Source organism: Podarcis pityusensis, assembly GCF_964106645.2.
Source record: "Podarcis pityusensis genome assembly, chromosome: 2".
NCBI classification, from domain to species: Eukaryota; Metazoa; Chordata; class Lepidosauria; order Squamata; family Lacertidae; genus Podarcis; species Podarcis pityusensis.
The window spans coordinates 12,752,893-12,780,577 of NC_138029.1; the positions used below are offsets into that span (position 1 = coordinate 12,752,893).

General features: G+C 45.0%; 1 protein-coding gene across 4 annotated transcripts in view; it reads right to left on the bottom strand.

Moving 5' to 3' along the window:
• COL2A1 (collagen type II alpha 1 chain) overlaps positions 1-27,685 on the bottom strand; it is a 99,895-nt gene that overhangs the window by 15,596 nt on the left and 56,614 nt on the right. For all 4 annotated transcript variants that reach the window (XM_080994369.1, XM_080994367.1, XM_080994368.1 and 1 more), the window contains 18 exons: positions 26,067-26,120; positions 24,176-24,274; positions 20,828-20,881; positions 19,421-19,519; positions 18,539-18,592; positions 17,525-17,578; positions 15,597-15,650; positions 13,772-13,825; positions 13,088-13,132; positions 12,155-12,253; positions 10,183-10,290; positions 9,397-9,450; positions 8,523-8,576; positions 7,917-7,970; positions 6,268-6,321; positions 6,025-6,132; positions 5,031-5,084; positions 1,034-1,087 (listed from right to left, as the gene is read on the bottom strand). In XM_080994369.1, coding sequence (XP_080850495.1) covers positions 1,034-1,087; positions 5,031-5,084; positions 6,025-6,132; positions 6,268-6,321; positions 7,917-7,970; positions 8,523-8,576; positions 9,397-9,450; positions 10,183-10,290; positions 12,155-12,253; positions 13,088-13,132; positions 13,772-13,825; positions 15,597-15,650; positions 17,525-17,578; positions 18,539-18,592; positions 19,421-19,519; positions 20,828-20,881; positions 24,176-24,274; positions 26,067-26,120 — 1,206 coding nt within the window. The remainder of the gene's footprint in view (positions 1-1,033; positions 1,088-5,030; positions 5,085-6,024; positions 6,133-6,267; positions 6,322-7,916; positions 7,971-8,522; positions 8,577-9,396; positions 9,451-10,182; positions 10,291-12,154; positions 12,254-13,087; positions 13,133-13,771; positions 13,826-15,596; positions 15,651-17,524; positions 17,579-18,538; positions 18,593-19,420; positions 19,520-20,827; positions 20,882-24,175; positions 24,275-26,066; positions 26,121-27,685) is intronic.

The following is a 27,685-nucleotide window of genomic DNA, read 5'->3' on the forward strand; positions in this document are numbered from 1 at the left end:
GTTTTCAAAGTCATAAAAAGAAAAACAGGCATTTGTGTGCTCACCCAAACATGCTTATCTTGCATGCAACCAATATCAAAATGGCTTTGAAGTCATTTCATTCTGAACCAGGTAAAGTAATTTTTAGCCCCCCAATTCCCCCCGACTTGTCCTTTATTTGATCTGACCAAAGGTGGCAACCCTAATTACAATGTAGCCTGAATCCATGAGCAGGTTGGTCATCAATTTAATCAGAGAATGTCCTGATGATCCCACCTGAAAGCATCTAAACCAGACACCTGGAGTCAAAAACAAACTCCAATTGCAGGAGATAAAATATCACATCAGTCATTTAAGACCAATTGAGTTGTCCTCTCCCCCTTACAGACTCATATTAAAGGAAGTGAAAGGAGAACTTAAATGCATTTTGTAAGCTCCTAGGGTTGAAAGTATTCAAGGTTAGAGCCCCACTGGTTGTTGTGCAAGTAGAAGTCAAGTGATTTAGAACTTGGCAGGTCCCAGATTGTGGGGAAAGGCCTCTAACCAATTAATAATGGTCAGGTTCTACTTCCATAATTCCAGATCAACAGCATCAGAGTTTGTAGGTGACTAAACCAGACTTGTTAAGAAGTCCACTCAAGTTAAGGTCAGATCTTTGTTGTTTTTAACTAGGTAAAATAATAGACAATGGAAGAAGGAACTTTCATGTGACTTAAGTTTTAGTGCTTTTATCAAGGCAACTCAACAGAAGCGTTTGATGTTTCTACCCACCGGAGTCTTAATTTTGAGTAGGCTTGCACTGTAAAAGTAAGCCTAACTGTTCAATAGGGCTTGCTTCCATGTAAGTGGGTGACTGCAGCCTCAGTTTCTGCCACTTCTATATCCCTCTCCTGTGGGAGTTTATATCAAGTTATCCCTTATTAGCTTCCATGTATTTATGATTTCCTCTCTTTTATTCCTAAAACAATTGATATAAACACATAAAACACATTCTTGGTTGCCTATAATACAAATTTAAAATAAAATAAATGCCTATGAACGACCAACAACTTACGTTAGGGCCTGGCGGTCCAACTCTTCCTGCTGCGCCAGGGAATCCAGTAGCACCCTGGGAAGAAATAAAAAGGATTATGAATAGAGCACCCAGGAACATTTGAGGCACCAGCGGGTGGTTGGGGAAACTGCAGGACCACCCCCTTTATTTTCAGCCTGTTTCACTGAAGGCTCAGCTATACAGCTGCAAATAAAATGTTTCAAGTGTGTTTTAAGTGCAATATACAATGTGACACCAGATGGCGATGGTGAGCTTTATGGAAAATTCAATGTATTTTTTAAAAAGCACTTTTTTCAGAACATTTTTTATATTTGTGTAGATTCCACCTAAAAAAGGTTTCAATTTGGTGAAGTTTGGAAAGCATATAAGAAACCCTCTTTGGCTTCGAGAATTACCTGTTGAGGTCAAAAAAGAGGCCAGACTGAATGAGGGAGTCCTTCTACAGTGGTGCCCCGCAAGACGAATGCCTCGCAAGACGAATGCCTCGCAAGACGAAAAACTCGCTAGACGAAAGGGTTTTGCGTTTTTTGAGCTGCTTCGCAAGACGAATTTCCCTATGGGCTTGCTTCGCAAGACGAAAACGTCTTGCAAGTTTGTTTCCTTTTTCTTAAAACCGTTACAGTAATACAGGGTGCATTGCTTGAAGAGGTGCAGTTGCGACTTGACTTCGAGGTAGCCTTTTTTGAGGTTTTTGAAGACTTTGGTGATTTTTGAAGCTTTTTCAAAACTTCTTTTGCAGCCATTTGGCAAGTTAAACTTTTAAAACTTTTTTGGGGGTTTTTGGATTTTGGGTTGGGGTGTTTGGAATTCAAGGACTTGGTGTTGGGGAGGGGTTTGCAAGAATCTGGAAGCTTGTGTGGTTTTTTTCTGAATTTTTATGATTTTTATTGTTCCTTCAATTTTTGAATTTATTGTTCCTTCAATTTTTGAAATGCTCTTTACAGTATGTGTGACTTTAAAGAGCACTTAATAAACTCTTGTTGTACCAAATTTGGCTTTGTTTGGACTTTTTTTGACCATAGGAACGCATTAATTGAATTTCAATGCATTCCTATGGGATTTCGTGCTTCGCAAGACGAAAAATTCGCTAGACGAAAAAACTCGCGGAACGAATTAATTTCGTCTTGCGAGGCACCACTGTATTTCCCCCCCTGCTGCGTGTCAGTGCTGATACGTTTCAGGCATGGGGGTAAGGACCTTCCACTAAAACATGGTCGGTACTGATTCCACCATCTGACCATGCTCTCAAAGCCCAGCTCTCCACACAACCATCTCTTGGGGCGATGTCTTGTTCTAGCTCGTGGTTGCCCATGGCACCCATAACATCCAAGCTTGTTAAAAGCATCAAGTGAGATAGCTGGCCCACAGATGGCCAGGAGACTAGGCTGCAGATACCTCGCCTTTAATAAAGCAGTGCAAATCTCGATGGTTCCCTGGAAGACCCGTTTATGAAAGAGCCCTTCCACTTTAGCTTCTCCACTTCTTGGCCATCATGAAAGAATAATCAAGTTTGAAAAACCTTTCTGAAGACAGGAGCTAGCTTGGCCTAGACTGTGCTCCTCCTGTCTTTTATATATTATTATTTTTAACATCAACAACTTATTATTTATACCCCGTCCATCTGGCTGGGCCTCCCCAGCCACTCTGGGCGGCTTCCAACAGAACATTAAAAACAATACAGTATCAAACATTAAAAACTTCCCTAAACAGGGCTGCCTTCAGATGTCTTTTCAAAGTAAGATTGTTGTTTACAACAATCGAGTTGAAGTTGCTTCAGGTTGAGCGCTTTCGGGTTGCGCTCCACGGTGACCCAGAAGTAACAGAATGCATTACTTCCGGGTTTCGCCGCTTGCGCATGTGCAGATGGTCAAAATGATGTCACGTGCATGCGCGGAAGCAGTGAATTGCGACCCGCGCATGCGCGGACGTGGGGACGCAGGTTGCGTTCACTTCAGGATGTGAACAGGCCTCCGGAACAGATCCCGTTCGTATCCAGAGGGACCACTGTATTTCCTTGACATCTGATGGGAGGGCGTTCCACAGCGCTGGTGCCACTGAACAACAGAATAAGGTACTGTCTTACAGTGACAGTCTCCCCCAACCTGTAGCCTTCCAAGTGTTGTTGGACTACAAGTTTTATCATCCCTGACCACTGGGCATGCTGGTTGGGGCTGATGGGAGTTGTAGTCCAACAGCATACAGAGGGCACTAGGTTGAAAAAGGCCAATCTTATACTAACTGGCAGTGGCTTCCCACGTCTCCCACCCAAGAGACTTAAGCAGAAACAGCAGAGGCTGAACCTGTGACCTTTTGTAGACGAAGTATTTTTAATCTTTGTTGGAAGCCCTAAACGGCCTCGGTCCTGTATACCTGAAGGAGCGTCTCCACCCCCATCGTTCAGCCTGGACACTGAGGTCCAGCACCAAGGGCCTTCTGGCGGTTCCCTCATTGCGAGAAGTGAGGTTACAGGGAACCAGGCAGAGGGCCTTCTCGGTAGTGGCGCCCACCCTGTGGAACACTCTCCCTTCAGATGTGAAGGAAATAAGCAGCTATCCTATCTTTAAAAGACATCTGAAGGCAGTTTTTAATATTTAATGCTGTACTGTTTTTAACATTTGATTGGGAGCTGCCCAGAGTGGCTGGGGAAACCCAGCCAGATGGGCGGGGTACAAATAATAAATTAATTATTATTATTATTACTACTACTACTACTACTACTATGTGAGACACAACAGCCCAGGGCTGGCCCACCCATGAGGGATGAACCAGCTGCCAAGGCTGTACTCCCATGGGCTTCCTGACTGCCCTGCTGCCTCCCACATCGGTGCCAATTTCCAGCAATATCTTTCTGGAACCTGTCATTGTTGCTGCCATTTTGCACCCCCTCCACCCCAGGTGAGGACCATGTGGTGGACTGGCACTTCCTGTTTTGCCTCAAGCAGCAAAACAGCCCGGTAAATTGCCCACAACAGAGTGTGGAACCTTTTTTGCCTCGGGTCCACATTCCCAATTTTAAACCGGCCACTTTTCTCACACAGAAACACACCTCAACATTCCCTTCTGTGCACATACTTTTAAAAACACATCTCCCCCATTGAGTTGATGAGGCTCGTGAAGAGAAAGTAGCTATGGCATGTGCTTACATGGGGAGGTTTTACAGTTACCAGAGAAACTGAGGGAGGGTGGCAGGCTAAGGTTCATTGCCAGTAGTCTTTGGATTGAAGCTACCATATTTACATGAATCTAGAGCTGGACCATCAAGAAGGCTAATTGCCAAAGAATTGATGATTTTGAATTATGGTGCTGGAGGGGACTCTTGAGAGTCCCATGGACTGCAAGAAGATCAAACCTGTCCATTCTTAAGGAAATCAGCCCTGAGTGCTCACTGGAAGGACAGATCCTGAAGCTGAGGCTCCAATACTTTGGCCACCTCATGAGAAGAGAAAACTCCCTGGAAAAGACCCTGATGTTGGGAAAGATGGAGGGCACAAGGAGAAGGGGACGACAGAGGACGAGATGGTTGGACAGTGTTCTCGAAGCTACCAACATGAGTCTGACCAAACTGCGGGAGACAGTGGAAGACAGGAGTGCCTGGTGTGCTCTGGTCCATGGGGACACGAAGAGTCGGACATGACTAAACGTCTAAACAACAACAACAATGTGCACCTCAGTTTTCAAAACCTTGAAACCCAGGAACTGTTTGCTATGTCAGCGGCGTTTTACAAGCTTGCGATAGAATCTAATGTGCCATCAAATCTAATGCGCACCCTAATTTTCACGATGTAATTTGGCCAAAAAAAGTGCGCATTACATTTGAGTAAATATGGTATTTATCCGAGTGGTGTAATCACCGACTTCTGCTCTCCAAGGTACTGAACAGGGTGATCTACAGAAGAAGCTTCAAGTCAAGTATGATTATTTAAAAAACTATCACAGCACAGTTATCAGAGGTGCCAGTAAGGGAAGGAATGAAGCAAATTGTCCATAAAATACTTACCGGAGGTCCCTGTGCACCACGTGCTCCCTTTGGACCAGTCACACCAGTTGGGCCCTACAGAGACACAAAACAAAATCTGAATTAGGAACAGTTAACCTTCTCACTGAGCTTCTGCCAGAGATCTCTGTAGCACAGATCTGAAAGAAGCAACCAGCCTCCTTTCTGACAGACCTCTGCCTCATCTTCCGATGTTTACTCTCTGCCACTCTCTTGCACGATGCGAACTCATGTGTGCCACACAGAGCAAAATCTCTGCTTTACAGGGTTGGGTGTTTTTTGACTTTCTAAGAGTACATGAAAATAGGAGCGACGCCCCTGGCACATGAAAACATGCTACAGAAGCCATTCCTACCAGTTCTCGTGCAGTGCAACAAGCCCTGGTTGTTTGTACCCCAGAAACTAGTATTCAGAAGTACACGTCCTCTGAACTTGGAGGTACCACAGCCAGCAGCCATCTGGCAGACTTGTCCTTCATGAATGTGTTTAATTCCAGTTGACTAAGTTGGGGGGGAGGTTAACATAGTAGACAGATAATATAAGGATGTATACAATTTTACAATATGCAGAAGTTAACATGGGTTGAAAAATCAGAGAGAGGAGCTGAGGGAAGTCTTAGGGGGGAGGGAGGGAGGGTTTGTTGGGGAGGTGGGAGGGGAAAATGGAGGCAAAATAATGAAGATGATTTGTTTTGATAATTTGTTATATTGAAATTGCTAATAATTAAAAAATATATATTAGGGGAGGAACAAAGCCCCATATGAATGATGTTCTATCCAGCCTATGACTCTGCTCCAATACTTCCCTCATATGACCCTTAAGCCCCAATCTTCTTTCCACGAGGAGACAGGTCTCCTCCAGCATCTTAAAAAAAGCCCCCACCCGGCTCTTGCTAGTCACTGGCTACCATCCCAGGATAGGAATCCTAGAACTGTAGAGTTGGAAGGGACCCCAGTGGTCATCTAGTCCCACCCCCTGCAATGAAGGATTTACCAACCTGTGGGCCAGGAGCACCAGATGAACCTTGTGGGCCTGGGGCCCCAGCATCTCCCTTCTGGCCAGTTTCCCCTTGCTCGCCTTTAGCACCAGGTTGTCCATCAGCACCCTGTATTGGGGAGGAAGGCAAAAGCATCCATGGTGAGAGAGAAAGAGAGAGAGAGAGGGAGGGAGGGAGGGAGGGAGGGAGGGAGGGAGGCAGGCTATGGGAGGAAAGAGGTTTAAGCTTCTGAGAATTACTCACAGGAGGACCAGCGAATCCAGCAGGGCCGGGAGCACCAGGTTCACCACGGTCACCCTGAAACAGAAACAGTCGTCAGCTGAGGAAAGAGCTGGAGATAAAGAAAACACCATCCACCCAGTCATCTGGATGCCCTATGCCAGGTATGGCCAACACCTGCATTCTCAAGGTCAGTTTTACTCTCCAGGAACTAGTCTAGTCTAGGGCTGGAACTCCCCAGGCCTCACACACATAGTGATCTGTAATTAAGTCAGCATCACCCACTGGTAGAGGATTCCTTCCACCCAATGGGATGAGGTCATTAACTGGGAGCCTTAGGAACAAACATGCTCCCCAAGGCACCCAAGAGAGACGGGGAGAGAGAATGACTGCTAGTGGCACTTTGAATATGAAATAGTCATGGGGGATTCACTGCTGATTTTCCTTATAAGCAGAACTGTGAACAGTGTCCCCCCGCCCAATTCTACACCTTGATTAAGGTTTGCTAAGGTCACCAAAGAAATGGCTGGCCTGTAGGAAGGGCTGGATTTAGGTTTGATGAGGCCCTAAGCTACTGAAGGTAATGGGGCCCTTTAAATATCCAGCTGTCCTTTGTCAACAACAAATTGCTGCTGTTTTTTGTGTTGAATATATGCTATATGGTAATTTATGGACCTAATAGGTATCTAAAGCCATTTGCCACTGTAGCTGTATGTAGGTTTTATTTGTTTTTTATCTTATATTTGGAAATGTACATCCAGTTTTTCCCCCTTTAAATTTTTTTGGGGCCCCCAAGAGAGTGGGGCCCTAAGCTATAGCTTGTTTAGCTTATACATAAATCTGGCACTGCCTGTAGGCCACCAACTCACATTCTCTGCCCAATGAGTCCCACAACCTTACATTGTTGGGGCATGAAGTTGGGGTCTGTCTTTACTACACTTAGCATAGCGAGGCTCACATCCTCAAGTAATGAGAACTGTTTATGCCAAAGATGTAAGGTCAAAGATTCGTGAAATGTTAAGCGGTACTAATTCACAATTGCTCTATTTAAAGAAAATGTGACTCCAGCTAAGGCCTGCTTTGCTAAATGCCGGTCAAAGCAACAAAGGTCCCTCTCTTGAGATGATATTCACACACCACAGCAGCACACGGAATGGAAACAGCAAGAAATGTGCTTGTTTGCCCCTCTGTGCTACTGACAGGAGCTGAAGGAGACCCCTGTTAGGGTTTCAAAGATTTTATAGGCCAAGTTGAATCTTTCCCTATTCAGATAAAGGTAAAGGGACCCCTGACCATTAGGTCCAGTTGTGGCCGACTCTGGGGTTGCGGCACTCATCTCACTTTATTGGCCGAGGGAGCTGGCGTACAGCTTCCGGGTCATGTATCCAGCACGACTAAGCCGCTTCTGGCGAACCAGAGCAGCGCACTGAAATGCCGTTTACCTTCCCGCTGGAGCGGTACCTATTTATCTACTTGCACTTTGACGTGCTTTCGAACTGCTAGGTTGGCGGGAGCAGGGGCCGAGCAATGGGAGCTCACCCCGTCGTGGGGATTTGAACCGCCGACCTTCTGATCGGCAAGTCCTAGGCTCTGTGGTTTAACCCACTGTGCCACCCGCGTCCCCCCATTCAGATACCCTTCTACAAAGGAATTCATAGTAATATCAAACTTACGGGGCCACCACGAGCACCTGCAGCACCAGCTGGACCAGGGGGGCCAGATTCACCCTGGTGGAATTAAAAAAAGAGAAAAAGATCAAGGATTTTGTATGATCCACATTTTCCTCAAACCAAACTGGTGCAATTATCTTTTGTTTTTTAAAACTTTTTCTTATTTTGAAATACAATTCTTAGATTTATTTTTTTTAAAGGATAAAAATGTGTATTTTAAGATTAAAATGCATAAAAAATGTACATTTTTTGGATCAAGTATGTAGGAAAATGCATATTTTGTGAATATCTGCTTTAAAATGTAGTTTTCTTCATGCTTTGCAGATCAGTGGGGAAATGCAACAAAACAGAATTAGGAATAGACGTGAATGAAACGCCATGGACCAGAAATAGACTGATCCATCATGAAAAGCATTAAAATATGCTAGAAGCAACAACAGACAGGAAGTCACCATTAAACCATTTTTAGTCTGTAGTGAAATACGCCCAAATTTGACACAAAATGTGGAACAGGCTGTTACCGAGACAAATATACCCACAACTTAGAAACCACCTCTGCCTGCTGCGTAGCCTAACCAAGGACAACTCATTTGCAGAAGACTTTCTTACCTTCTCTCCATTGGCGCCAGCAGGGCCAGGAGGACCAATGGGACCAGTCAAGCCCTGGCAAAAGGGAAAAAAAGAATTAGGTGTACTGGTGAAAAGCATCCCATTTGTATCAAAGGCATCCCTGCTTTACTGGCAGTTTCAGAACTGAGACATTAGCACTAAAAATGGGGCACAAACGTTACCCCCCACTCTTTCTGAAGCTCATAGAAGATGGGACTGGATTCACTTTCGGAAGAGTAGCCGGGAACACCTAACACTTATTCATCAGTACTAGTTTTCTTACCTTGACAGCTTGAGAATATTCTTTAGGCCTTTGACCTAAACTCTCTTTTGGCCTTGCCAAGTTTTCAGAGGCTCAGCTCTAACCAAAAGCCCACTTTTGCCTTGATCACAGTTCTCCAATGGTCAAGTCATTTCCCTCTCTTCTATAGAGGGGTAAAGGTAAAGGGACCCCTAACCATTAGGTCCAGTCATGGCCGACTTTGGAGTTGCGGCGCTCATCTCGCTTTATTGGCCGAGGGAGCTGGCGCACAGCATGACTAAGCCACTTCTGGCAAACCAGAGCAGCACACGGAAACGCCGTTTACCTTCCCGCCAGGGCAGTACCTATTTATCTACTTGCACTTTGACGTGTTTTTGAACTGCTAGATTGGCAGGAGCAAGGACCGAGCAACAGGAGCTCACCCCGTCACGGGGATTCGAACTGCTGACCTTCTGATCAGCAAGTCCTAGGCTCTGTGGTTTAACTCACAGCGCCACCCGCGTCCCACAGCGCCACCCCAGTAGATGTGTTTTTTCCCACCATCAACCTCTTAGTTGGCTAAACCGGTTGCTTGATGTCTTAAGAAAGGAAAAAGCCAAGTTGGCCACTTACTCTGCCGCCATCTTTGCCAGGAGCACCTTCTGGTCCCTTCTCACCAATATCACCCTGTTGGAGGACAGCAGAAGGATAGACGGTAAGTAGGTGGCAATTCTGAGAACCCTCTTTGTTTATGATAATTGCCCCAGAGTGAAAAGATTAAAAAAGTGATTTTCTTTTTTTTTTTTAAATAATATTTATTAAAGGTTTAAAGATTACAGAAAGAGAAAAAAAAAGTAAACAATGCAAATCAATACTATACATAAAAAAACAAAAAACAAAAGACACAATACATCAAAACAAAAACAAAAGCAAAAACAATTAAAAACACATTCCAATATTTCCATATCTTTGTCTTTCATTAACTTGTTTCATCGACCTCCTCACACCTCCCTTTTTCGTGTTCTAGTTATTGTTTCAGCAAATCCTTTCCATCTTTCACTATTTTCTATCATATAATTATCATAATTTATTTTAACCTTATCTTACCATTAATACCCTAAAACCTATTTGTACTTAACTCCTTATAACATTTCTACTAAAGCCATGTAATTTCATTCCAACATTTTTCTAACACTCATTAATTTTACAATGTTTCTATAAATAAATTTTTAAAACTTTTTTCCAATCTTCTTCCACCGTCTCTTCTCCCTGGTCTCGGATTCTGCCAGTCCTTTCTATCAATCTAAAAAAGCGATTTTCAATTCCACCCGGCTAATTGGCAGGTGGCACCCAATCCCTGACAAAACAGCCCTTCAAGTATTCCATGAAGAGGAGGAGAAGGAGAAGGTGATGACTTACCCTGTCTCCCTTTGGTCCAGAAATACCTGCAGCTCCTCTCTCACCAGGCATTCCCTGAAGACCTGGGGGGCCTTGTGCTCCAACAGCACCAGCAGGACCAGTTGCGCCCTGGAAAAGAAAAATAAGGCTCACCATTAAAGCTTGGCAATATTTCCAAATATCTTTCAAACTCGGTTTGAAATCCATATCGTGGTATCTGTTTCATAATTTTTGACCTGGCAATATATGTGTGTGTGTTGTGCAAAAAATCACAATGTGGGGAAAACCGTGAAGCCAGCCAATGCCTCTACACAGCAACATCCTTATACTGATATATCACAATGTCTGAAATATCGCAATGTTTAGCTGGCGATATATCATAGTGTTGAAAACCAGGTACAGTGGTACCTCGCAAGACGAATGCCTCGCAAGACAAAAAACTCGCTAGACGAAAGGGTTTTTTTTTTTTTTGAGCTGCTTCGCAAGACGATTTTCCCTATGGGCTTGCTTCGCAAGACGGAAACGTCTTGCAAGTTTGTTTCCTTTTTCTTAACACCGTTAATACAGTTGCGACTTGACTTCGAGGAGCAACTCATAGAACGCGGTGTGGTAGCCTTTTTTGAGGTTTTTAAAGACTTTGGTGATTTTTGAAGCTTTTCCAAAACTTTCCCAACACCGTGCTTCGCAAGACGAAAAAAATCGCAAGACGACAAAACTCGCGGAACGAATTAATTTCGTCTTGCGAGGCACCACTGTATTGCCCAGCCCTAGTCACAATCACTATGCAACTGCTTGGGCATTCATCACAATAGACTTGCAGGATTACAGAGAGAGGCACTATCATGTATTATTTCACCAACATGCGATTGATGAGCTGAACGCACACCTCCCTTCTATGGGAGAAGATGTCCCCCACATTACGAGATTGTCATGTACCGTACTCAACAAACTTGATAGAAGGAATTCAGGATGTCAGACAAACACAAGAAGTAGTGGAAAGTCAGGAAAGCGTGACAAGCGCTCTCTCAACCTTCTCTATAGAGCCACCCTTTCACAATTAATAATAATTTATTATTTATACCCCGCCCATCTGGCTGCGTTTCCCCAGCCACTCTGGGCAGCTTCCAACAGAACACTAAAACACAATAACCTATTAAACATTAAAAGCTTCCCTAAACAGGGCTGCCTTCAGATGTCTTCTAAAAGTTTGGTAGTTATTTTTCTCTTTGACATCTGAAGGGAGGGCATTCCACAGAGCGGGTGCCACTACCGAGAAGGCCCTCTGCCTGGTTCCCTGTAACCTCACTCCTCGCAATGAGGGAACCGCCAGAAGGCCCTTGGCGCTGGACCTCAGTGTCTGGGCAGAACAATGGAGGTGGAGACGCTCCTTCAGGTATACTGGGCCGAGGCTGTTTAGGGCTTTAAATGTCAGCACCAACACTTTGAATTGTGCTTGGAAACGTACTGGGAGCCAGTGTAGGTCTTTCCTTTACAGTGGTACCTCGGGTTACATACGCTTCAGGTTACAGACGCTTCAGGTTACAGACTCCGCTAACCCAGAAATAGTGCTTCGGATGAGAACAGAAATCGTGCTCCGGCGGCGCAGCGGCAGCAGGAGGCCCCATTAGCTAAAGTGGTGCTTCAGCTTAAGAACAGTTTCAGGTTAAGAACGGATTAAGTTCTTAACCCGAGGTACCACTGTAAGCAGTGTAGGTCTTTCAATTAATCTAGTCCCTGCTGAACTCCGCTGCCCAAAGTCTCTTCAAAAAAGCAGCGCCCTGACAAGGAAGCTTGCCAATATCTTCCCCGCCAACGGTCCCTCAGCTGATTTCCCTATTATCCTCTTTCTCTGAAAGAAACTGAGTTCATAATGTACCTGGCGGTCCAGATGCTATGAGGCTCTTTCTGTATGGCAGCCACCAGGGCTGGGAGGTGGGGGAAAGCTGTACAGGCTGCACTGCAGAACAGGAAGTAATGCTAAGTCGCCACCTACCTTGGGTCCATCGGTCCCAGGAGTGCCGGGAAGACCACGAGGACCCTGCAAGCCTTGGGCGCCTGGAGATCCACGCTCACCTGGGAAGCCGCGCTCGCCCTAGAGAGGAAAGAGATCATTTTAGTGCTCAGGATGAGTAGAAGGCTCTGTTCTAGAGTGGCATGATTATGGTAAGGTGTTGATGGGAATGGTTGAGGATTTTGTACTTTCCTCATTTTAAAGCAAACACCCTGTACTTAATATGGAGCCTGGAATCCTTCATTTATCACAGTCCTCTGAATTTTGAGTTTTCAGCTCAAAAACACACCAAAATACAAATAAAATTGAGTATTTTTGATAGGGTACAGAAGTGTGTATTTTAAGATAAAATGAAAATTATATTAAAAACCAATGCATGCTTCTCACTTTTTAAAAAAAAAATGCGACAACTGATACAAAAATAAAATGACTTACGATTTATTATTAGTATTATTTAACTAAATTTATATACCACTGACTCAAACGAAAGACCTCTAAATGGTTGACAAAAGACAATCCAAAATGGCAATAAAAGCAAACATTGAAACAAGTTACATTAATAAATTAAAACATAAAAAATCAATAATTTAAAAACAATTTTGCTTACTAAAATAACACACCAAAATTACATGCCTGGGTAGGCTTACTGGAACCATAATGTTTTTAGCAGGCACCAAAAAGAATAGAGCGAAGACACCTGCTTACTAATTTCAAAGGGCATGGCTGCTGCCACACTAAAGATTTTATTTCTTGCAAGTGAGGAATGGATAATATGGGGCAGTGGTAAAAGTGCCAGTTCTGCAGATCTGTGTGGTCAAGTGGGTATCTATGAATTAACCACAATGTGAAAGTGACAGTGGATTTAGACTGATTCACCCACCCCTAGGCCCTGGATTTTAATTTTACGCTACTCACTCTGGGACCAACAAGACCGGGGGCGCCAGCCTCTCCAGGAACACCCTGAAAGAAAGATATACATATATATTTAGAAGCAGGGAAAGAGGGAAGGAGAGAGGTTAGCTAATCTACAGTCCCCTGAACAACCATTAAGATTCCCCCTTGGATCCAATACTTCTCAACCGTTATACTTAAATATACTGTGTTGCTAAGCTCATATTTGCAGAGAATAATCTAAAAATACCTATGAACAAGGGCAAAGGGGAGGTAGAAAGAGACTCTCAATGTTCAAGTGGGCCCTCTGTTGCAGATCTCATGCAGTTTTCCCTCTGTTACGTCCAGCACATTGATTCCACACATCCAGTGAACATTACTGCCAACAATTAAATGAGCCCAAGCATGCATTTGCTTCAAAACAATATTTGTTTATCTAGCTTGCTGCACTGAATACATATTGACCCTCCCTGCCCAGTTCAGCTGCCAAGAATTACTATCTGGAACAAGCAGGGCTTCACAGAATAAAACACCTGTGGCTGATTTATTCCTCATATACACAGAAACTATTGACTAGAAGGAAGTCCCTTTGCAGCAGGACACCCTTAAGCTTAGAAAGTCAACACTCTGCAGACTTGAGTTCTCATTCTGTCCAGATTATTCCAAGGGTGATCCTCAATGCCCATCTCTCTCTTTCTCATTACTTACCTGGTCACCTGGCTTTCCACCTTCACCCGGAGGACCTGGGGGACCTGGAAGTCCCTGAAAACAAGAAATATAGTGTTAGCATGACACTCTCGGGGAAGTGCCAGTCCAGAAACGCCAATAGTGTCCAGGGCAGGAAGGGAAGTCTTGTGAGCCAAATTGATTGCCGTTAGATTTTATCAGACAGGAAGTAAAATAACTTGGTTTAACTGTATACAACTGGAGCAATAGGCAAAAAAGTAGTTAAGGGAAAAGAGGAACTGCAAAGAATATACAAAATTTGAAAAAAAAAAAGATTATAAAAAGGGGAGATAAAGAAGAAAATACAGTTATAAAAGGGGAAACCAGTGAAATTTATAAAATATTAGTAGAAATGGAGGAAAAAGAAGCTCAATTAAAAGAAGTGTGGGAAAAGGAGACAACAGGGCAGATAGATAGTCAAAGCTGGAGGGAAATATGGGAGAAACGTACGTTGCAAATGCTGTCTATAAGAATAAAAGAAAATTATTATAAATTAGTTTGAAGATGGCATTTAACACCAGTCAGATTAAATCAAATAAATAAAGGATATTCGGTGTTATGTTGGAAGGGACGCTAGGTAACAGGGAATTATGTTCACATGTGGTGGGGGTGTAAATATGGACATGTTTTTGGCAAAGGGTGTTTAAGGAGATAACAGATTCCACAGTTCAGATAATGGAGAAACTGGAAATAAAATATTGGAATGAATACCCCAACCCCTAGACATTTACAACAAAATTATGCCTGCCCACCCAAGCACCTCTGATTAAGACAAGACGAACCTTCTCCAAGCTGGTGCCCTCCAGATGTTGATGGATCCCCAGCTGGCATGACCAATGGTCAGCGATGATGGGAGCTACAGCCCAACAACATCTGGGGGACAGCAGCTTAGGGAAGGCCGACATATCTCAAGCAGCCCTATGCTATCCCTGCAAATCTCAAATGAGGCACACCTTTTTGAGGAGCTCCTAAAGTGAGGCACCTTGGGAGGTGTGAGGAACTCAATGCAGCTTGAGACCCAAGTAGTTGGGACAGAGAGCTGGACCATAAAGAAGGCTGATCACCGAAGAATCGATGCTTTTGAATTATGGTGCTGGAGGAGACTCTTGAGAGTCCCATGGACTGCAAGAAGATCAAACCTATCCATTCTGAAGGAAATCAGCCCTGAGTGCTCACTGGAAGGACAGATCCTGAAGCTGAGGCTCCAATACTTTGGCCACCTCATGAGAAGAGAAGACTCCCTGGAAAAGACCCTGAAGTTGGGAAAGATGCCCAACTTGTGCCCTTGTGCCCTCCAAGGAGAAGGGGACGACGGAGGACGAGATGGCTGGACAGTGTTCTCGAAGCTACCGGCATGAGTTTGACCAAACTGCGGGAGGCAGTGGAAGACAGGAGTGCCTGGCGTGCTCTGGTCCATGGGGTCACGAAGAGTTGGACACGACTAAACGACTAAACAACAACAACAACCCACCCACCCCCTGCAGGTTCATGGATCACTCTGCCAGAAAACCTGGATCTGGGCGTCTTGCTTAGCAGGTACTCACCACTAAGGCATGCAAGACTAGAGAACATGGATTCATTCTTCATGGACAGTTAAGAGTTTATGACAACCCTGTGCTTCCATGTCATATCCTTCCAACGGAGCTAGACAGTCATTTGGGATGGGGGGCGGGCGGTCCTTTCCCTAACTTCTCTCCACATTTTCAGTTCGTGTTACTTGTGCAAACAGTTACACTCCCCAGCACAGGCAGAATTAACAATGGTGAGCACTGCCCTTAAAGAGGCACAAGAGAATCGCTCTACTTACTTGGAATCCAGAAGGTCCTGGGGCACCCTGTTCACCTCTCTCTCCTGCTGGCCCCTAAGAAGAAGAGGGGAAAACACTAGGTTAAGGGCAGGCCTAACAGTGGGATGTGCTCCCTGGGGCAAAGAGTATAGCTCTCACCTGAAAAATCTAACATCCCCTAGTCAAACGCATACAAGTTTTCTTAAGTCTACACTTTCCTCTGTTAGCAAATAAGCTGCAGCTATAAAAAGGACCCCCTTCCATTTACCTGCTAAACCTTGAAAAGTTGCACATTCCAGCACGTTCACAAGTTTCTATGCTGGCCCCAACACAGAGTACAAACTCAGAGCTGACTCATGCATTAAAGTTTTAGGTCCTTTTTTTTATTTAATGTATAAATGAGGGTTTTTTTTGTTTTTTAAAACAACTAGTCAGAGAGCTAGAACTGCCTACAGCTCTGTCAAGTGCACTCTCCATTTTCATTCAGTTTTCAAGGATGCATTGGGGTGGTTTTTTGGGCCATGTAATGTGTTATATGGTTCTCAATGGGAGCAACTTTTCTGTGGGAGAGGGAATTAGGAAAAGGGCTCGCTAATACAGATTGATAGGTAGACTAGGAGGTTACAGCACTGTTACTTGTATTTAAAATGCAAAGTGAAGCAATAGTTAAAGGGGAAAGGCTAGTAAGATAGCACCTCGGTTCTAAATATATTTGAAATTAAGTGTTGCAGATGTCACTTCAGAGTGGGGGAAGTGTGGGCATCTCATGAAGAAATGCACACAGGTCAGTTTAGCCATTATAGGTAAAAGGTAAAGGGACCGCTGACCATTAGGTCCAGTCATGGCCGACTCTGGGGTTGCGGTGCTCATCTTGCTTTATTGGCCAAGGGAGCCGGCGTACAGCTTCCGGGTCATGTGGCCAGCATGACTAAGCCACTTCTGGAGAACCAGAGCAGCACACGGAAATGCCGTTTACCTTCCCACCAGAGTGGTACCTATTTATCTACTTGCACTTTGACGTGCTTTTGAACTGCTAGGTTGGCAGGATAAGTACACACCAATTATCTCCACACAGGAAAGATGCAATGCTAAAACTGCTCTGAACTTTAAAGAAATTCCAAAAGAAATCACAATTATTAGAATGATTTTGCAGCTCAGTTAGTATGTGACACTAAGCCAAACCATGACTTAGTACAAGTGTGTGAATGTACCAGAACCCAGAGAGGAGACTGGAGCTGCTTCAATGTTGCCTGAAAACAGGCTCATGGCTTTTTCTTGCTGCAGACAAACCACGAGCTGCAATCCAGGTTTGCATCCACTTGTAACAGCACGAGGCTCTCTGCTGTCTCTACTCACTTCTAGTGGCTGGTCATACTTCCTGGAATGCTTACAGGAGGACATTACATCCACCCATGGCTAGCAGAAGGCTACTATGAGTGTGTGCAAGGCATTAAAAAAAGTATAGTGGAAGAAAAAGAAGCATGATCTTATAAAGCAGGCATGTCCAACAGGTAGATTGTGATCTACCGGTAGATCACTGGACGTCTGTAGTAGATCACCGGTAGATCAGTAGCTCCTCCCAAAGAAGCTAAAAAACTTTGGCTCCCCTAAAAAAAGCACAACATCTTTGCCCTGCACCCCTAAAATGACCTGAACCACCAAAAACAGGGCTTTCCTTCCTAAAAATGCTCAACAACTTTGGCCGAAACCCCCCAAAAGGGGGTAGATCACTGCCAGTTTTTAACTCTGAGTAGATCACAGTCTCTTGGCAGTTGGGCCACCCCTGTTACAAAGCAAGAGGAAGCACCAACACCCCAGAAAATGTCACCAACATTCTCCAGACACCCGAATCTTTGGGGCATATTCAGTTCCTCCCTTATGCCTAAGAAAATGCAGGATTTCGATTCGGCCAACCTCCTGCCTGCCAGGAGAAAAACACTCATACTCACAGCAGGCCCTGGAGGTCCACCTGCTCCCGTCTCGCCATCTTTGCCAGGAAGACCCTAATGAGAAAAAGTGATACATTTGAGACAGGATCGGAAAGTCTTGATGAACAATGCAATTTCCCCTCCCACAGACCAAAAATTGCCCCCAAGTACAGGGAGCTGGCAGAAGGAAAGGGCTTTCTTTTTGTATTAGTTTCTTACTAAGCTAGGTTTAAAGGGTATCTGCCCGAAGTGCTCATTATGAAGGAAATTATTGCTGGGTGGCACGATTCTAGGGTGCAATCCTTCCTCCTCCCCTGAGGACAGTAGGTGTCTCTGGTGTGGACTCCCTGTGCTAGTGATCACAGAAAAGCTGCAGGAATGCACAGGGTACATCAAAACTGCATGTGAAGGTGCAATTTTTTTCAAGAGGGATGGGAGCCTCCAAGAAGACTCATGGCTAAATTCTCTCATTCAGAGAGTTATTATTAAGTTAGTTTCCCTCTGCCATTGTGCATCTCATCCTCTAAAGGGCTCGTGGCTCTGAATTCTTTTCCTAACATTTCCGAGAGTCTGATTGCTTTACAGGTGTAACAGTTCCGATCGAAATTAGATTGGAATCAGGTTTGTCAGAGGTGAGCTCTCTGCAAAAGCAGCATTGGTTAGGAGACTCAGAGCTTAAACCGTTTTATTTCAATCGTTCTGTGGCCATGCAGCAAATTAAGTCACAGTCATTCAACAGGCTTTATGCAACAGAGAGGGACCTTAACTGGGACTAAGGTGTCGCACGGTACTTTATGAGGCATCTGCCTTCAGTGGCTTCTTCACGCGGTTGGTTGTGAGCACTCTGCATTCCAAAGCACCACCCCCATGTCATCTGGACTGTACCCCAATAGCTGGGTGGAGGGAACCAAATCATGGCATCCTGTTCAGGCCAGGCAGAGAGAGGCTGGGTTTCTTTCCACTGCAGGACAGGGTGGGGAGAAGATGGCTTCCTAATGGCAGTGGGAGGAAGAAACGATAATCAACCCCACTTACTCTTAGGCCAGGAGCACCAGGAAGTCCTTTCTCACCAGCTTTACCAGGTTCACCCTAGATGGAAAGAAAAAACAGAAGTCGTCACTGGTGTGCTTTTGGAAGAAAGCTGAGCCCTCCAATCTCCTGTCCAGCTCTCTCCTTCTCTGTTGTTATAACCAAGGTATAAAGGTAAAGGTAAAGGGATCCCTGACCATTAGGTCCAGTCGTGGCCGACTCTGGGGTTGCGGCGCTCATCTAGCTTTATTGGCCGAGGGAGCCTGCATACAGCTTCCAGGTCATGTGGCCAGCATGACTAAGCTGCTTCTGGCGAACCAGAGCAGCGCACGGAAACACCGTTTACCTTCCCGCCGGAGCGGTACCTCTTGATCTACTTGCACTTTGGCGTGCTTTCAAACTGTTAGGTTGGCAGGAGCAGGGACCGAGCAACGGGAGCTCACCCCATCACGGGGATTCGAACCGCCAACCTTCTGATCGGCAAGTCCTAGGCTCAGTGGTTTAACCCACAGCGCCACCCGCGTCCCTTATAACCAAGGTATGGGCAGTGCTTTTTTCTGGGAGGGGGGACACATGGGGGAACGCATACCCCTAAACATTTTGTGAATTTAAGTTTGGCCTCATTGAGGGGCAGTATTTCAATATGAGTAGGAAAATGAGAGTACCCCTAAACATTTTTTCAAAGAAAAAAAGCACTGGGTATAGGTATATGATTTTATGGGACCAGCAGAGCAAGCCTGGACAATAACTAAGTGACTTTCCTGCTGTGCTAGTTACAAAGTGGAACTATTCCATGTTACAACCTTCTACCATTTCCCCTCAAACATCTTCCCTAGTGACAATGCACGGGTCATAGTGTCAATGGTTGCTGAGTGCAGATTTACTTACATTTGCACCTTTCGGACCTGGGAAACCCATGACGCCAGGCTGGCCACGGGCACCTTGTGGACCAGGTGGGCCAGGTCTCCCATCTTCACCTGGGGCACCCTGTTGAGAGATAGAGAAACAGGAATGCTTTGTTAATGATGCTGAGAAGACAAGTAAAGGTAAAGGTAAAGGGACCCCTGACCATTAGGTCCAGTCGTGGTCGACTCTGGGGTTGCGGTGCTCATCTCGCTTTACTGGCTGAGGGAGTCGGCGTACAGCTTCCGGATTATGTGGCCAGCATGACTAAGCTGCTTCTGGCGAACCAGAGCAGCGCACGGAAACGCCGTTTACCTTCCCGCCGGAGTGGTATCTATTTATCTACTTGCACTTTGCCGTGCTTTCGAACTGCTAGGTTGGCAGGAGCAGGGACTAAGGAACAGGAGCTCACCCCATCGTGGGGATTCGAACCGCCGACCTTCTGATCAGCAAGTCCTAGGCTCTGTGGTTTAACCCACAGCGCCACCCGCATCTCTTGGGGAAGACAAGTAACATATCCCATATAGAGTAGACCCAAGTTTATGGAAGCGCCACTTTCACCCAGACATCCTGGATGTCTTTCAGAACCTCATAAAGAAAAGGAAAGGCATCAGCCCATAATAAAAATCCACAATCTATTGTAGGGCAATGCCTTTATTATGCCAAGCAAAATGTCACAAATTAGTGAGCAAGTTTTTCTGTTTGTTCCCATGTGGAAAACCAGCATACTGGTGTATATTAGAACTTTTTGTGCCCTTAGATAATTCCAGTTCCCAAGTGTGATTTTGATTTTAAAAAGCTCACCACTGCAGCATTAACATCCACTCGCCATTCAGTAATGCTGCTCATATAAACGAACACAGACTTCCAGTGTTACTGTACCCATACAATATCCAAGGTTCCATTGAGCATCCCTAAGACTCCACCATCCACTTCTCTTGCAAACTCCATATTTGCTTTTGAAACGAACCCCAGAAATTCTGCAAGTCAGCACCCACCTACTTCCTGAATCCCATCTCTTCGAATTGTCTACCGACCACTGTTCCCCTCATCTACATATTACCCACTCGAAGTCTTTTACCTGGCATTGCTCAGGAATTCTAAGAAACGAAACAAAAACTATGTGGCTTTGAAAAGTTTTGAAAAGTTCCGTCCATCATCTTGATTCAAAATGGTGTCCAACTGTATCCAAACATCAAGAAAAGCCTGCTGCTACATCTCAAGAACCATCAAGCAAAATTTGGTTACAAGATCTTTAGAGGTGGCCAAATGCATAGCCAAGATGCCAACAATTTTCCGAAATATATAGTAGATCCATCACTCCTTTCTCAAAGCTCTCGGCACCCCTATTATTTTGGATGACACAAGAAGACAATGATGGAATATACTTACAGATGGGCCAACTTTGCCTTGGGGACCAGCATCACCAGGGCGACCAGTGAGACCCTAGATGCAAGAAGAAAAAGCCAGACCATTAAGACCTTTTCCCAATATCTTTCCTTGAACGGTCAACAATACAATTTACACACATATCTCCAAAATGGTTCATCTAATTTATTTTTTGATGTTGGTTCAACAATCAGTTCTGCTATTGGTTCAATAGAAGCCGTCAGCCAAATAAGTTTTAGATCCTAATGGTGGTAGACAACTAAGTTTTACTCAGAGTAAACCCACTCAAATTAATGAATATGACTAAACTAAGTCCATTAATTTCAATAGGTAAAAGTTGAACACGAACTTATTTACTTTCCTTGAGACAGCTATAACACCTTTGCTGTGATCAAAGGCTCAACCCAGGCCAGAGAAACTAAAGAGGCTTAGGTCATGATAAAGTCTCCTCAAAGGATATCCCTAATCTAAATTTAATAAATCTGAAACATACCACTTTTAAACTGAATTTGAAGCACCCGGAATGGGCTCAGAGAATAAAATGGTCAATGATGTAGTACCATCGTAGAAGCTAACAAGTCCTACAAGTTGTTTGGATGAGAAACTACCAAGAAGTATTATATTAGCCACTCTGAGCTCCTCAAAGAGAGAGAAGAGCAAAAGTATGATAAAGTTTTGAAGGAGATAATCACTGCACACCATGCTAAGGTATAAGGAACTGAGCCTTGGGAAACCAAGGAAATTCAAGACTTCCTAGCAGTGACACTGCAAGCTAGCTGCCCACTGCTTTTCCCACCCTTTAACTGGATTTACAGCTTACTCCACGAGATGGAGAAAATGCCATTAGTAGCAAGTCAGTGTGGGGAGAAGCTCCACTGGTAGAACATCTCCCAGGCTCAGATACTCTAAACTTGTACTCTGCCCTGGGTCACAGGAGGTAACAGAACTGCCCGTTCTTATTGTTCTCAGTGATGGGGCTCTTTACTTTTGCAGATAAGAGGAACTTTCAACACATTATCCTAAAAGATTGTTCTTTCCTTCTAAGACTGTTAGGTGCTCTCCAACCCTTCCAGTCTTATGGAATAAAGATAGACATGCCAAATACAGTGCCAAATACAGGAGCCCCGTTCGCATCCTGAGTAGAACGTAACACGAACTGTGCGTGCGCAGGTCGCCAATTCCGTGCAAGTGCGTGACGCCATTTTGAGCGTCTGCGCATGTGCGAGCGGCAAAACCTGGAAGTAACGCGCTCCGTTACTTCCAGGTCACCACGGAGCGTAACTTGAAAATGCTCAACCTGAAGCATATTTAACCTGAGGTATGATTGAACAGTGGTACCTCTGGTTAGGTACTTAATTCGTTCCAGAGGCCTGCTCTTAACCTAAAACTGTTCTTAACCTGAGGCATCACTTTAGCTAATGGGGCCTCCTGCTGCTGCGCCACCGCTGCACAATTTCTGTTCTCAACCTGAAGCAAAGTTAACCCGAGGTACTATTTCTGGGTTAGCGAAGTCTGTAACCTGAAGCATCTGTAACCTGAAGCGTATGTAACCCGAGGTAAAGGACCCCTGACCATTAGGTCCAGTCACGGATAACTCTGGGGTTGCAGCGCTCATCCCACTTTATTGGCCAAGGGAGCCGGTGTACAGCTTCCGGGTCATGTGGCCAGCATGACTAAGCCGCTTCTGGCGAACCAGAGCAGCACACAGAAATGCCGTTTACCTTCCCGTCGGAGCGGTACCTATTTATCTACTTGCACTTTGACGTGCTTTCAAACTGCTAGGTTGGCAGGAGCAGGGACCGAGCAACGGGAGCTCACTCTATCGCGGGGATTCGAACCGCCAACCTTCTGATCGGCAAGTCCTAGGCTCTGTGGTTTAACCCACAGCGCCACCCGCATCCCTGTACAAATGTGCTTTAAATTGTTACTGCCATCTGCTGTTGAGAATGGACAGCTGCATGCAGAAAGAGTTTAATGTGGGCATCTAAGAATAAGAGATAGTAGAGGCAGAGTACCAATGTGGTACCTTCCCATACTCTCTGATGCTAGTTGGGGCTGATGGGAGTTGGGAGTACAAAACGCATCAAGCGCTTTCCCCCTCCCCAAAGTCTAGCAGAGTTTACTCATGGTCCAGTACAGTTGCAGTCCAATGTTTCTGCCAGGCTTCCAAGTCTGTAAATGGCATGTGGCAAGCAGAAATTGAGCTGGTGAGGTTCCTCTCAGCATGCAGGTGCTGTGATGAGGAAATATTCACCTGGAGAATATCTACCAAATGTATGTTAAAGGTATAGGAACCCTGACAGAAGCGAGTTGGAAAGCCTACTTGCAGTCTGTCATTATTATTCCCATTTTACAGAATGTGAATTAAGCTGAGAAGTAGTGGCATCTCTTTCCTGTTACTATTACAGTGGTACCTCGGGTTAAGTACTTAATTCGTTCTGGAGGTCTGTACTTAACCTGAAACTGTTCTTAACCCGAAGCACCACTTTAGCTAATGGGGCTTCCCGCTGCTGCCGTGCTGCCGGAGCACGATTTCTGTTCTCATCCTGAAGCAAAGTTCTTAACCTGAAGCACTATTTCTGGGTTAGCAGAGTCTGTAACCTGAAGCGTATGTAACCTGAAGCGTATGTAACCCGAGAGACCACTGTACTGTGATGAAGGCTGAAGAGCCTGCGTGAAATGAAGGAAATCTCAAGAGACTTTAGAATAAAGTAAAGCTTTTTCAAAAGGACTCCGCCCTCCTTTAGACATCAAAAACTGTCCCGTAATTGCAGGAAAGACAGCTACCCAACCAGTGTTAATGATGGAGTGATTTGTGACACTTAAACATGTTGTCATTATTTGTTCAGTTTATATATTGCCCTTCATCAAAAGTTCCCAGGGCAGTGTACAACATCAAAAACACATTACAGAACACCCATGATAAAAACATAATAAAAAGGATACTGGCAGACAGCCTAAAATATAACATAACAGTCCTCTCCCCGACACTTTCACAGGCCATAGGTTATTTAATAGTCATAGGCCTGGAATGTTTTTGCCTGGTGCCTAAAGATATGTATTGATGGCGCCAGGCAAGCCTCTCTGGGGAGAGCATTCCACAACCGGGGAGCCACCACAAAAAAGGCCCGTTCTCATGTTGCCACTCTCTGAGATGGGGAACACAGAGAAGGGCCTCAGATGACAAGTGCGCAGCCTTGAGGCTATCTCACACTGTTTATATAAACTTCTGATCTCTGTTAACAGGAAGGGGAGGCCTTATACTGAGAATGAACATTCTAGTCAAAGCGGGATTTTTACAAAGCGATTGAAGCAAGAACCACTTTAACCCTCGTGTGTACAATGTCTTACCCTAGCGCCAGGCAAGCCAGGTTCTCCAGGACGGCCGGGATCTCCAGTGGCTCCTTTGGGACCTCCAAGGCCAGGAGGTCCACGTTCACCAGGAGCACCCTGCCCAGGAAAAAGTAAGCAAGAAATGCATTAACTCAGAGAAATCAGGAGGGCTAGACCCTGTGATGCTTGGGTCAATGGTTTACCATCCAATGGTTATCTCTGGAAATGGCTATAATTATACACTTGATGAACCATTTTCAAACCAGTTTTAACAGTGAACTTTGCAACTTCTGTGAAAGGGTTGGGGCTGAAGCAACTAATACAATGCAGACCAAACTAACATTTCCAAAATTCTTTAGCAGGCATGTATGACTGATTTCAAAACTAGTTCAGATGTAATTTAGACACACCTGTCCTTTGTCTGTACTTTCATTATAAGGTAAAGGTAAAGGGACCCCTGACCATTAGGTCCAGTTGTGACCAACTCTGGGGTTGCGGCGCTCATCTAGCTTTATTGGCCGAGGGAGCCGGCGTACAGCTTCTGGGTCATGTGATCAGCATGACTCAGCCACTTCTGGCGAACCAGAGCAGCACACGGAAACGCCGTTTACCTTCCCACCGGAGCGGTACCTATTGATCTACTTGCACTTTGAGGTGCTTTTGAACTGCTAGGTTGGCAGGAGCAGGGACCGAGCAACAGGAGCTCACCCCATCGCGGGGATTCGAACCACCGACGTTCTGATCGGCAAGTCCTAGGCTCTGTGGTTTAACCCACAGCGCCACCCGCGACCCTGCACTTTCATTATAGGGATGCCCATATCATGGAAAAACCAATGCTGTAGCTGATCTTGATTCATTCAATTAAGTTTGGCTGCTCTAACTATTCGCAGACCATTCAAATTTAACTTCTGTGAGTCATTTACTTCGTATGCGCCCACTCGACCGCTTCAATCGGAACTGGTAAAAGTGCCACATAATACCCACACCACATCTGTAAGAACTCAATTGTTTAGTGTGGCAGCACTAAAACTTTGGAACTCCCTGCCTATTGATTTCAGGCAGGTGCCTTCAATGCATTCCTTTTGGTGCCCGTTGAAGACATTCTTACTCAGACAAGACTACCCAGATGTTTAGAAAGTTTGTAGGAGCTTTAATTTATTTTAGTCTATTTCACTGTGGTTTTAAGCTTCTGTATGTTTTAAATTACAGTTGTAAATTTTTTAGCGATCATTTAATCATTTTCATAAACCACTTTGAAGTTTTTCTACAATCAATCCCATCAGATGTCAAAGAGATGAACAATTACACAATTTTCTGAAGAGAGTTTTTAATGTAAGATGTTTCGCTGGGGCAACCCAGTCAAATGGACAGGGTATAATAAATTTATTATACTTAATATCATAAGTATGTAATTTTTATGAAATAAATAAAATTTTAAAAAATAGAGCTCCAACATGGCTTGGATGAAATAATATTTGAGATTACAAAAACATTTAAAAGAAAGCTTCTAGTAAACACAGAAACTTATGCTCTGAGACCCAACTCAGGGGCTTAAAATTTCTTATCAAGTATCTCCAAATTCCATTTGTTACAGAATAAAGTTGACTTAACCTGTGTCCCGCCCCACCTCCGATGTTTCTGGACTCCCAACTCTCATCAGTCCAAGCAAGCACAGATAACAGTCAGGGATGATGGGAGTTGTAACCCAGAAATACTGGAGGGTCACAGGTGTCCTATGTCTATTCTAGAGCAAAGCACACAGGGGAAAACATCGCTCCTTCAAAGAAGCAGTCAAAGAACCCTATACAACACAGAGAAAGGAAGCAGGAAAGGGCATCTAAATTCACTCTTAACCCTCCCAAATTTGTCCTTTCATTCAGATGAAAGCACAGCAGGCCCAAATGCTCACCTTGGGACCGGCCAATCCATCCTGACCTGGGAAGCCACGGTTTCCGGGAGCACCCTGAAAACAAGAAAGCAATGATAACATAACCTAGTAAGTCAAGGAGTGCTACAGTTTAGGAAGCTGGGAAGGACACTAGGAAGCATTGCCAATAGCAAGGAGTAAACCAGGAACTGTGGACATTTTCAATTTAAAAGGCATGGCTCAATTAGCACAAGGAGGCAGCACAAACAAGAACTACTGGGGTGCTATAGCCACCAAGTGACCCAATATTATACAACCACTAGACAGGTGACACAGTCCTGCAGTATTTGCTAAGCTTCTGCAGGGGCTTGTCCTGTATGCATATAATATAACCCATTCTAGGTAAAGAGGGTTTGTGCAACAGAATTCCTAATACTCTAAAGTCCACTTCAAATAAGGTCACTTCCTGTTTATTGAGCATTCATCCTGGTCTGCACAAGGTTTGCAGGTAGGTTAGACAACAGAGCACTAGGCACACTTTCCCAGGGCATTTCCCTATCACTTTCCTTCTTGCACAAAGTCCAGTTTTAAGAGGAAGCAGGCGAGTTGCACAAGAGCACCAAATCAGCTGCAATCGCACAACTTGAATTTGTCGGTATGCGTCTAAACGTCACCCCAAAACCGTCAAAAGTCTGGAAGTGCACTTTGTCAATGTGAAGTGTAAACACAACACACACATTTGCAAACAGCAGTGTTAGAGAGATTCACTCATCAAACAGCCGTGAATGGCTCCAGCTCAACTGTTGAGGGTATAAAGGTAAAGGGACCCCTGACCATTAGGTCCAGTCGTGGCTGACTCTGGGGTTGCGACGCTCATCTCGCTTTATTGGCCGAGGGAGCTGGCGTACAGCTTCTGGGTCATGTGGCCAGCATGACTAAGCCGCTTCTGGCGAAATAGAGGAGCGTGCAGAAACGCCATTTACCTTCCCACCGGAGCAGTACCTATTTATCTACTTGCACTTTGAGGTGCTTTCGAACTGCTAGGTTGGCAGGAGCAGGGACCGAGCAACGGGAGCTCAGCCCGTCGCAGGGATGTGAACCGCCGACCTACTGATCGGCAAGTCCTAGGCTCTGTGGTTTAACCCACAGCGCCACCCGCGTCCCTTATACTCTGTGTCAAAAAGGTGCACAATGAGATCCACTGTGCAAGCCATTGGGCGTTTAATCAGGCTGGGTCCTGGGCTGTGTACTGCAGTGATGGCTATGCTACAGTTCCCAAGGGACCGCTGCACTTTTAGGGTCAGGACTCACCTGCCCCCATGCATCTTAATGAAGAAATTGTTCAAAGTGTACTCATTCCTTGCTTGGCTTTCAAGCTTCATTTGTGCTCCATCTCACCTCCCACTTCCAGAGCCCAGGACAGTCCCTCATCCATCTCTCAGCAGCATCCCACCATTCTGTGCTCAGCTCCGCACGTCTCAGAGTCTGCCCCCTGCTACTTGTGATCCCTGCCTCTCTAATGGCTTCCTGGCACACTCTCTAGCTCTTCCTGGTCCTTTGAGCCCACAGGCAATTCTTCAATGAAGCTCTATGCTAAGGTTACCAGATTTCCCCCCCAGTGAATCCAGGGGCACTTTTCAACTTCGACAGATTTTGTCAGG